This window comes from Camelus ferus, chromosome X (genome assembly GCF_009834535.1).
Source record: "Camelus ferus isolate YT-003-E chromosome X, BCGSAC_Cfer_1.0, whole genome shotgun sequence".
Lineage (NCBI taxonomy): Eukaryota > Metazoa > Chordata > Mammalia > Artiodactyla > Camelidae > Camelus > Camelus ferus.
This window is the reverse complement of record NC_045732.1, coordinates 32,759,360-32,771,669: the sequence shown is the minus strand read 5'-3', so window position 1 is coordinate 32,771,669 and position 12,310 is coordinate 32,759,360. Positions and strand designations below refer to the sequence as shown.

Here is a 12,310-nt window from a genome sequence, read left to right as displayed (position 1 = left end):
TAGAGTTCCATACAGTTCTTTCTATTATCTTTAACTGTTAATGTCTTCATGAATAGTAGTTTTACAGTTGCATGTTCAAAATGTTTTATGCTGAAATGTTACACTGAATTTTAAATATTGGACTTAACATTTATCTGTGTTGATAAATGATCTTCATAGCTTTCAAAATTTGCCTGTAGACTCTTTTAATTTCCTATATGGAAATCATCTAATCTATAGATAATGATGGTTTTGAAGCTTCTTTTCCTACTCTTATTTTACTTTTAAAAAGTATTTTACTTTTCTTAACTCCCTGAATGGACTAGGTTCTTTGGGAAAATGTGTTGGGGAGGCAATGATAATAGGCATCCTTGTCTTTTCTATTTTATTTAAAGGGAATTCATTTAAATTCTGATAATGTGTAATAATGTCTCCTGTAGGTTTATGATAGGAAACTTTAGCAACTTAAAGAATATCTCTTTTATTCCTGTTTAATAGTTTTATAGTACATGATTTTATCAAATTCTTTTTTTCTTCATGGAAATGATCATAATCATTATTTTAATGTAATGTAAACTAGTATTTTTATTTGTCAATGCAGTAGATGAAATAAAAAGATATTTTAGATTTTCTGACATTAGGCAAACCTTGCAATCCTAGGATACACCCAGATTGATCATGATCTATTAATATTACATTACATATGTGATATAGATTATATTATAAATGTGTGTAAATATAAAATTCAATTCATTAACGATTATTGCATCTACATTTATAAGAGAGATTGGCCTATAATTTACCTTTCTTAGACCGTCATTATCAGATTTTATAATAAAAAAATTCTGACTTCACCAAACAAATTAGGGCACATTCTCTCTTTTTCTGTTCTCTGGAAGAATTTATACAAGGTTTGATATATCAATTTTTTGGAAGTTTAGTAAAACTTGCCTGTAAAAACATCAGAGGATGGTGTTTTACTTATAAGATTTTAAGTATTGACTCAAAGACTTTATTTCCAATGTGGTTTTAGTAAATTATATATTATAGATAGACAGATTTTATTTATTTATTTATTTATTTATTTATTTATTTATTTATTTATTTATTTATTTATTTACAAATGTCCCATTGCATTTAAGTTTTAAAATGTGTTAGAATAAACTTCTTCATAGCACTTCGATTATCTCATTTTTCTCCAGTGGATATATGGTTAGGCCCCATTATTCCTAATATTATTGAGTTGTGCCTTTTTTATTTCCTTTCAACTTCACTGTAATAGTGTCCATTGTATTCGGTCTTTCAAAGAGCCAGCCTTTGGTTTCAGTGAGCCTATCTTCTATATATGCATTTTCTATTCCTTTAATTACTCATTAAATCTTCCCTTCTACATTTCTTGGGTTTAATCTGCTATTCTTAGTCTTATTTATTAAATTGAATAATTCAAACTTTCAACAATTTTAATTTAATATCAGCATTAAAGAGTATATATTTCCATCTAAAGAGTATATATTTCCATATCAGCATTAAAGAGTATATATTTCCATCTATTTTTGCTGCATTCTTTAAGTTTACTTATTTATTTTTTGCTTAACCACTGGAATTTTGGTGTTTATTTCATATAACAGATGCAGTTTATTTAACAAAAGATGCAGGTCTAATTGTCTAAAGAAAGCAAGAGAAGTCACAGTAGCTGTTTCAAGTTTAGTCTTTGTCTCTAATACTCAAACACTGTTTACAGCATTCGATTGTGTTATACACTTATGATTCTCAATGAGTATTGTTGTTTACATGTTTTAATATATAGTATTTTAATTATTACTTATTTGCAAAATTCAATATATCTTTGTTCTCTATAGAAGTGTTTTAAACATTTCTGAATGTATGGGATATCTGTTAATATTTTGATTTTTAATTATAATTATTATCAGAGAACATAGTCTATATGATGCCAACTCATGAAAATCTGTTAAACTTGCACCACAGAATGATACACTTTCAGTTCCTGTAAATATCCTAAGTTTAAGTGAGAAAAATGTGTATTCTCTAACTGCAAGGTGCAGTATTTTATAATACTATTTTTACTAATTTTAATAATATTAGTATTAAGTAAATGAGACTTCTTAATTATCTTATTCAAATCTTCTTTATCTATACAAATGTTTTTGTCTTCTGGACCACCAGTAATTGAGATAGATGCTGAAATATCCTACAATATAGGGTATGTTTTTAATTTTCTCTTATTTCAATTTGGGGTTCATATATTTTAAGATCATTTAAATTGTGCATACAATTTTAGACTTCCGATAGTTTCTAGGTGAGCTGCATCTTTTATAATGATTTCTATATTAAAATGTTTTACCTCTTAAGTTTATTATATATGAAATTAATATTGCTATCCAGCTCTATTTTGGTTATACTGGTATACCTTTTCCCATGATTTTATTTTGGTGGTCCTCAACTGTGAGTGGTTTTGCTCCCCAGGGGACATTGAGCAATGTGCAGACATTTTCTTTCTGTAACAACTCCAGAGGGAGGATGCCACTGGATAGAGACAAGGGAGGCTGGTAAACATCCTACAAAGTAGGGGATAGCCTCCAACAAAAAAAAGAATTATCCTTTCCAAAATTTCAACAGTTCTAAAGTTGAGAAACCATGTTTTATTTCGATCTTTCTTTGTCCTTACGTTTCATATATACTTCTTTTAATAGGCAGCTGGATTTTCTTTATTATTTACTCTATTATTTCTCTTTTAACTGGTCAGAGTAATTTATTTACACTTTATTGCATTACTCAACTATTTAGTTTCTGCCACCATTTTTGTTGAAGGTTTCTCTTGCTTTTAAAAGTATGCTTCTCTTTTTCTCTCTTATAAAGTTAACTTGAGGTTTTATTTCTACACTGTTTGTGTACTCATGTACAATCTTAGGTTTAGTGGATGCTCTTAAAATTCTACCCTACATACTTTATTTTAAAAGTTCTGGTTCATTTTCCAATCTCTTTTGTACAATTCCATGTTAATGACTAATTTTCATAATGCCATCTTTTTAAGCAAATTATTTATAATTTGTATTGATAATTACATTATCTGAATTACTTATGAGTCTAAATCTTAAGATGGCTATTTGTGCTGACTTTAAGTTACAGTGTCCTCCGTCCTGAGGAGTTTTCTAATACTTGACACTGTGCTCATGTCTACTTGATAGCAATCTATGGAAACTGAAATAAGGGTCAAAACTTGGGATGGCTTCATTTAGAGTAGAAGTTCCCAAAGTAAACAAGAGGATCAGTATCACCTGGAAACTAATTATAAGTACAAATTATTATATCCCATTCCAGGCATACCGAATCGTATATTCTGGGAATAGGACCCAAAAAATCTGTTTTAAAAAGTCTTTCAGATGATACTGATATACAACAAAGTTTAAGAACCATTGTTTTAGACAAGAGTTGCTTGCTTCTACTGAAAGGTAGAAGAATTTACTCACATGGAACCACTTTAACCTCTTCCAGTGTTCCTGGATTAATCCTAGGAATCTGAGATTAAGTTTTCCTATTTTGAAGCCATCCCAAGGTTTAAGAATCAGCCTGCATTTGGCATGTTAATACAGCTCACTGCTTCTACTCTGGTTTCAGTTTATAAGTATGTACTGTTTTGGTTTGATTTGATCTGAGCCCTTTGGAGACTGCCCACACTTCTCAGCAGCCCAGCAGTTATCTACAGATATATATACAGAAACACGCACACACATACGCTCTATTTGTTTTGTACTGTGTGGGTTCATAATGTGTCTGGGCCAATATAGTACTGTGATTTGGGCTGTTTGTAAATCTTTAAAAAAAATGAAAACAGATATCATTCCTCTATAGTGCATGCATAAGATAGGCAGAATTGTGTGATGAGCACCAAGGGTCCTGTTCTTCAGTGTACAAACTGTAATTCCAATCCCTTGGGTGGCCAGAACTGTAAATATGATGAGACATCACTGTGGTGATTAAGTTATGCTATATGGCAACAGTAAAGGGATCTTCCATATGTAACTATGATCCCTAGTCAATGGATTTTGAATAAAGCAAAAGGGAGATAAACATGGGTGGATCAGATTTAATCAGGTAAGATCTTAAAAGAAGGTTTAGAGGTTAGAGACAGAGAGGTCAGAGAAATGGTCTGCTTCTGGCTTGGAATGAGTTAAATATAGTTTTTCTTTTTTCTTTTTAATGGAGGTGCTGGGGATTGAACTCAGGACCTCATGCATGCAAAACACGTGCTCTACCACTGAGTTGCATCTACCCCCCTGGACTGAGTTAAATATCCATGCTGTGAATAGGGAATGACATGGCTAGGACTTGAGGGTGGCCTCTAAGTGCCTAGAGTTGTCTAAGCCAACAGCCAGCAAGAAAATGATGTCTTAGTCCTACAACTACAAGGATTAATTCTGCCAACAACCAGAGAGCTCAGAGGACTGAGACCTAGATGAGACTGCTGCTATAGCCCTTGATTTCTGCCTCTTGAGACCTTGAGCAGTGGACATAAACTAACCAGACTCCTGACCCAAAGAAACTGAGAACAAATCTGTGTTTTAAGGTAGTAAGTCTGCAGTAATTTGTCACACAGTGAAAGAAAACTAATACACTGAATTTTTAAGCTTGCATCTTATACCATTAAGAGTGACATACCAAAGATTTTTATAAGAAAATTAAATAACTAACTGTGAGATAATTAAGTGGGCTTGTGGGGTATTTTTAATTTAAATGTACAGTTAAATATTTTAGTAGTTCACTCGAACTATAGAAAGAAGACAGGCATTGTTCATGACTCGTGTAACACTAACACAGACACACACAAAAAACACCTATAGAAAATGTGGTAAATTCACATTAAGTATTTACCTGAAATAGCTCTGAGGTAAAATGTTGATATCCATCACAGTTGTTACATTCAAAGGAACAGGAGTAAAAAATATGAAAGGAGGGTCAAACAATAACTTGGGTAATTTCACCTCTCCAACCAGACACAACATTCGATAGCAAAGTGGATTATCATTTAAACGTACAGGAATATCAGCTGTGTATTTTCTAGGAAGTTCTAGTGAAAGAAAAACATTTGTTAAGTACTTCGGATTAGTTCACACAAACCAAAAAGCATTTACATAGTTTAATCCTTACTATATATGAAAATGTACTGCACGAAGTTACAGCTCAATAGAGCAGAAGAGATTACCCAGAAACTCGATTTATCCTGCCAAGGAACTTAAGACATGTAATGAGGTGTCACTGAAATAAAAATCTTCTAAAGTGCACTTTGTCTAGAAAGAGAGCAAGTCTCCTTAAAGTAGATTTTAATTATTATGGGAAAATACATATACCCTGGGGAAACAGTACAACAGGACTTCCTTTTTTAATTGTTTTCTCTGCCTAAACAGGAGCTCTCCATCCTTCAGTATCTGCAGTATGAAGATGAGGTCAGATCATTTCCATAAGGATCTCAGGGAACTACTAAGAAATGAAGATGCTGAGAGGAAAGTAAGGTGCTTTCTGACAAAAGGCTGCCAGGGTCAACTGGCCAATTTCACCTGGTAGGAAAAGACAGGAAGTGCCCACATGGTAACTCACAAAATGAAAGGAAATTTTGTGTTGGAGAAAAGGGCACAGGAGGCTGCAGACTAGTCTCAGATCACAAGAGTCATCACAGCAAGTTGCCAATGCCTTTTTATGGGGGGGCCAGAGGGGTTGCTTATTTTTCAATTGAAGTATAGTCAGTTCATAATGCTGTGCCAATTTCCGGTGTACAGCATAATGTTTCAGTCATAGATGATGCCTTTTAAGACTTAAATCCCCGAACATAAGTCTCATAGGGAGAAAAATGTGATCTGGTGAGTATGAATTCCAGATAGTATCTCAGAATTCAAAAACATACTTAATACTGAGGGTTTTTTTTAAAAGTAACTTTATCCTTATCTCACCACTATTTGGGGGGAAGGTAATTAGGTTTGTTTGTTTGTTTGTTTTTAATGGAGGTACTGGGGATTGAACTGAGCAATTCATGCATGCTAGGCATGTACTCTGTCACTGAGCTATACCCCAACCCGTGAATACTGAGTTTTGAGAGTATTTCTGTGTTTCACAAGTGTTCAAGGTTTCTGTGGCCATGGAGAAGAGAGTTCCTTGTGTAAGGCTACGAACAATTTAATAACACATGTTTTTAAGCTCAGGTATGCCATCTCTCTCATCTAAGATACGTGATATAAAGGTATTATAGGCATGTTTAATTTTTTTAAGAGAGGCTGAGATCATAAGGAGGAATACCCTAGTTTCGACTGCTTGGGCTCAGCCCCACACTGAAGGAAAAGTCAAATGGAAATATGTCTTATTTCCTTCAAAGTAATCTAGTCCATTTCATCTGGAAATAAATGTAGATAGGGACAGAAAGGAGAAGCTCTGTACAGAAATACAGATGGTGGCTTTAGCTGGACTAGTTTAGGATGAGACACAGTAGCAACTAAGAAGACAGACATCAAAATACACAGAAATATATAATGAAACCTAAGTATTTTTACAGTCAACTTCAGAATGCAACGAATATTTGATTCGATCATATTTTCAGAGTTCTAAACAGAGGTAATAAAGGTGAAACCTTTTAAAAATCCACTAATGACAGTATCTTAAGTAATGTTTCACACACATGAATCTGAAGTGAATATACAAGGCCAGGCTAAGAGATGTCCTGGACATCTATTTAAAGCAACATTGTGCTAATGCAATATTACTGAGAGCAAACACACAGCTCAGTGAACTCTCCAAAAAGCTTAAAAGCGTTAACAGGTTCTTATCATGCCTTTTCTATTGTTAACATGGCTAGCCGTGGGTATTTTATTATATTGTCACATGTATAATATATAGTAGTGTCCCAGAGATTCTGATTTACTGAGTGATTTACTGAGGGAATGCTCTCAAGAGGAAAGAATAGGTAAAAGAAGGACAGAATAAAGCAGGAGGAGAAGCATGAAAAGGTGTAGTTTTAGAATCTAGATTCAACCTGATCCCACATGGGGGCTCTGGGATGTGAATTCACAAACAACTATCTGAGACCAGAGGGACAGTGGGCTGGGCCACTGAGGGAGCAGTGGTGATGAGACTTAGCCTCCTAGGCATCTCTCCATGAGGCATCTTCCTCCAAACAATGACAATCCTCTAAAGAAGGAGACAGACATCACCTGTCAGGACCAATGCCCATAACTGACAGAGGGATGGAAAACCCCAGTCACGAGAACTGGATAAGCCCAAACAGCATATATAAGAGGCTGCAATCTTAATGCTGCTTCATAAGAATAATTAGGAAGAATAACAGGTAAGTTACTGTTAATACCTGCTGAAATAGAAAAATAGTCTGAAAATGGCATTTGGTATGCTTCCCTAGTTATAGCATGTAAAATATAAAGGTAGTTGAGCAGATGCTTTAAGTTAGAGACAAGTACTAGTACAGACTTCCTCAAAAAGAGGAAAAAAAATCTTCATAGATATTTTTTCAAGCAACTATCTGTTGTTCCTTTGCTCCAGTCTGCTTAAAGAAGCTAGATGTCAATACTTTCACTTCCCAAAGCTCATTAGTGGAAAAATTCTGTTTTTGGGTAGTAGGGATCCTCATGCTGAGAATTTTCTAGGATATGTATGCCCTGAGAGTCAGGCTTATGAAGCACTGAGGCTATTTACATGAGAACTAAGAATAATCTTCTCCAAGGGAAGTGAGTCTAGCCACACAAATGAGATTCAAGAGCAGTGGTCCAGACTCAGAATGACTTGGACATTTGCTTCAGTGTGGGTAACACATACTCTCACAGCCCCCGCCTCTATCCCTGTAGCAGTCCAAGGAAGGGCAATAAAGGGAGAGTGAAAACTAAAAACTGCCTCACTAAAACTCTTCAAAGCTCTGAGAATATAAGCAGCCCTACTTGGTAACCAATATAACAAAGTGAGCCAAAATGGAGATAAAGTATATCTGCCTTACTCTAGGTGATACTGATGACAAAGGTTGCATCTACAAGGCAAAGGAAATAGAAGGAGAAATAAAGGCCCTGACCGTGGTTTGGAATAAGAGGCTTACACCACAGTCACATTATAAGTGGAGAAAATGGCAGAACAAAAATATCATCAATCACCAATCCACCTAGAATAAAATGGCAGATGCTACAGGTATAATTAGAAGAAATCTTAAGTCAGTTAGAGACCCACTGTCTTCAAGAGGCTGGGAAAAAGTAAACAAGCTACTTTTTTGGGGGGCGGGTGTAAAGGGTAATTAGGTTTATTTATGTTTTTTTTTTTTAATTGGAGGTACTGGGGATTGAACCTAAGGCTCCATGCATGCTAAGCATGGGCTCTACCACTGAGCTATACCGACACCCCTACAAACTACTTATTATGCTTATTGTGCTGCCCTGTCTATCCAAAGCCCTGTGACCTGAGGGTGACAAGTTACTTAATAAGATTGTTGGAATCCTGGTTTGCACATAAGTGGGAGGTCATGTAAAGAAGTTAGAAAATGGATCAGATTTAGGATAAAGGGATCCAGTCTGGGGCAGGAAGTGGATAGAAAAACAGATTTTAAGTCAAAAAGCAAAATGGTACTATTGTAACTTGTCCAAAAGGAAAGTGATTTGGTCTAACAGTTTTGGTTTTGATTTTTTTTTAAATGAGGAATTTTTAGTTATTTGAAATACACAGATGCAGAGAAATACCTCTGTTTCCAACATTTGAAAAAAATGTTATTGTGATAAAAAACTTAATATGAGATCTACCATATTAACAGATTTTTAAGGGCATAATATTTTTATATATAAACAGAGTGTTATACAGTAGAACTTATTCATCTTTCATGACTTAAATTTTATACCCATTGATTAGCAGCTCTCTATTTCCCCCTTCCTTAATCCCTGGAAACCACCTTTGTTTCTATGACTTTGTTTCTACTCTTTGTTTCTATGAGTTTGACTATTTTAGATATATCATATAAGTAGAATCAGGCAGTAATTGTCTTTCTGTAACTGGCCTATTTCACTTAGCACAATGTTCTCAAGGTTCAATCATGTAACATACTGTAGGATTTTCTTCTTTTTAAGGATGAATAATATTCCATTGTAAGTATATACCATATCATCTTTGTCCTTTCATCCATCAATGACATGCCCCAACATGTGTACAGAATCCCTCAGCAAATATAGACAACTTATTGATTTAAAGTAAGGAAATCACTATTTAATCATTAGGTAAGCACTAAATTAAGAGACTTCAGTGGCCACACAGGAAAAAGAATATAGATCTTACAGAATTAGTTCTGAGATGTCACTAAACAAAAAGTGACAATAATAAGAACAAACAAAAAATTGCAACAACAATGACTACTGAATGGAGGTGAGGCTGTCATTTCCATGGCTGCCATATTACTTACAATGTTTCATTTCTAAAAATAGAATTTTGAGACACACAAAGAAACAACAGTGAACAATTCGTACACAGGAATAAAAAGGCTGTCAACAGAAACTGTCCCTGAGAAAAGTTCAAGCACTGGACATATACACATACATTTATACATAAATGTGTTATATACAAATTGTGGAGTTAAAATCTACAGAAATTGAAATGAAAAATTCACTCAACAGGGATTCAAGAATAGATGTGAACTGGTTAAATAAAGAATCAGCCAATATGAAGAAAAAAATGTCACTTGAGTTTTTCTAGTCTGAAGAACAGAAAGAAAACAGAAAGAAGAAAACTCAACAGTCTCAGGGAACTGGGGAACCATTAAGTATACCACTATATGCAAAATGATAATCCCAGAGATAGAGAAGAAAGAGACAGGTCAGAAAGATTATTTGAAGAAATAATGGCCAAAAACATACAAAATTTGAGGCAAAAAACATGAGTTTAAATATGTAAGAATTTCAATGAACCCCATGTAAGATACTTTCAAAGATATCTTCCCTCAGACACATTTGTCAAACTGCCAAAAAGCAAAGAAAAGGGAATCTTGAAAGCGGAAAAAGAAAAGTGACTCATTATATACAAGGGATTTGCAATAACGTGAATAGCTGACTTCTCATCAAAACCCATGAAGGCCAGAATGCAGTGTGAAGACATATTTAAAGTACTGAAAGAAAAAGACTGAGAACCAAGAATTCCATATCCAACAAAGGTATTATTCAGAAATGAAGAAGAAATTAGGACATTCCAGATTAACAAAACTGAGAGACCTCACCACTAGCAGATCTTTACTGTAAGAAATACTAAAAGGAGTCCTTGAAACTGACATAAAAGGACATTAGACAGCAAACTGAATCACAGAAATAAAGACGTAAAGGTAAATATATGAGCAAATATAAACGATAGAAGTAGTTTTGTTTGTAAGTACTTTCTTTGACTATTTGATTTTTTAAAAAACGTATAAAGTAGCATAAAACTGTTGATAGGATATTGTGCAAAGATGTAATTTGTATGACAATAATAGTACAAAGGAGGGGGATGCTATATTGGAGCAAAATTTTTGTATACCATTTAAATGAAGTTGGTATTAATCACAATTACATTTAAAAAATATGTTAATTGTATTTTCCAGGGAAATTACTTTGAAAAAACTAAAAAATTTATCCTGAAAGAAACAAAGGAAGTTAAGTATTAAAACAGAAGACATACCGAAAACAAATAGTAAAAAGGGAAATGTAAATCTTTCCTTAACCTACTTCATTAGTGATTAACAGGTAAATGTAAAATAATTCAATACAGCAATGAAAAGGCTGAGATATGTGAAATAAACTTCAAAAAGTAATCTAAATCCATGTCATTTACAGGAGACACTCTTTAGATTCAAAAACACAATTCAGTTGAAAGTTTAAGGATGGGAAAAGGATATATATGCAAATAGTAACGAAAAGAGAGATACAGTGGCTATGCTAGGATTTGACAAAATAAATATTAAGATAAAAATTGCTATTAGAGACAAATAAGGACAATATACATAGTGATAACAGGCAATTCATCAAGGAGATATAACAATTATAAACACATATGCACCTAATGAAGCCACAAAGTATACAAGGAAATCCTGGCAGAATTGAAAGGAGAAATAAAAAATTAAATAATACTATTTGAGACTTAAATACTCTACTCTCAATTGTGATAAGTCAACTAGGTAGATGATCATTAAAAAATAAAAGACTTAAACAACACTATAAATGAAAGAGACCTAACAAACATCTATTGAACACTCCACCCAACAAGAGCAGAATGCATATACCTCTCAAGTATATGTGCAACATTCTGCATGGTAGACGGTATTTTAGGGTACAAGGTGAGCCTCAATACATTAAAAATGACTGAAACCATATAAAGTACGTTCTGCAACAACAATGGAATAGAAATAGAAATCAATAATAAAGTGAAATTTGGGAAATTCTCAAATATGTGAAAATTAAACAACACACTCCGAAATACATAATTGTTAAAGAGCAAATGACAAGATACATTTAAAAAAAATAATTTGAGATTAAAAAGAAACCAAACATACCAAAATTTATGGGACACACCTAAAGCAGTCCTCAGAGTGAAATTTATAGTTATAAATGCCTATATTAAAAAAGATGTTTCAAATCAATACCTAACCTTGCACTATAAGAAACAAGAAAAAAAAAAAAAACAGATTACAACCAAAGAAAAAAAGAGAAAATGGTAAATATTAGAACAGAAATTAATTGAATAAAATGGTAAATATTAGAACAGAAATCAATTGAACAGAAATTAATTAATAATAAAGGACAAAATTTTAGAAATCAAAAATTGGTCTCAAAAACATTATCAAATTTTAAAAACTGTTAGCAAGAATGACCAAAAAAAATAGAGTGAAGAATCAAATTACAGAAACATGAATAAAAAAGGGAAAATACACAGTTTACAGAAATTTAATAAAAGGATTATAAGGGAACACACTATACAGTTGTATATAAATAAATCAGATAACCTAGATGAAATGAGCAAATTCCTAAAAAGACACAAACTATTTAGATTGACTCAAGAAGAAATATAAAATCTGGATAGACTTATAGAAAGGGATTGAAGTAGCAATGAAAAATCTTCCTACATAGAATAGTCAAAACCCAAATGGCTTCATTAGTGAAATTTACTAAACATTTCAAGAAGAATTAATATCAATCTTCACAAAAATAGAAATGAAGAGAATAGTTCCCAAGCTATTCTCTCAGACCAGAGTAAGAGAAATTAACACTTCTATTTATGGTCAATTGATTTTCAACAAAGGTACCAAAATAACTTAATAGGGAAAAGACAT

General features: G+C 33.2%; 1 protein-coding gene across 1 annotated transcript in view; it reads right to left on the bottom strand.

Annotated features, from left to right (window-relative positions):
* CFAP47 (cilia and flagella associated protein 47) overlaps window positions 1-12,310 on the bottom strand; it is a 359,639-nt gene that overhangs the window by 257,803 nt on the left and 89,526 nt on the right. The window contains exon 25 of the mRNA XM_032474648.1: window positions 4,870-5,065. Coding sequence (XP_032330539.1) covers window positions 4,870-5,065 — 196 coding nt within the window. The remainder of the gene's footprint in view (window positions 1-4,869; window positions 5,066-12,310) is intronic.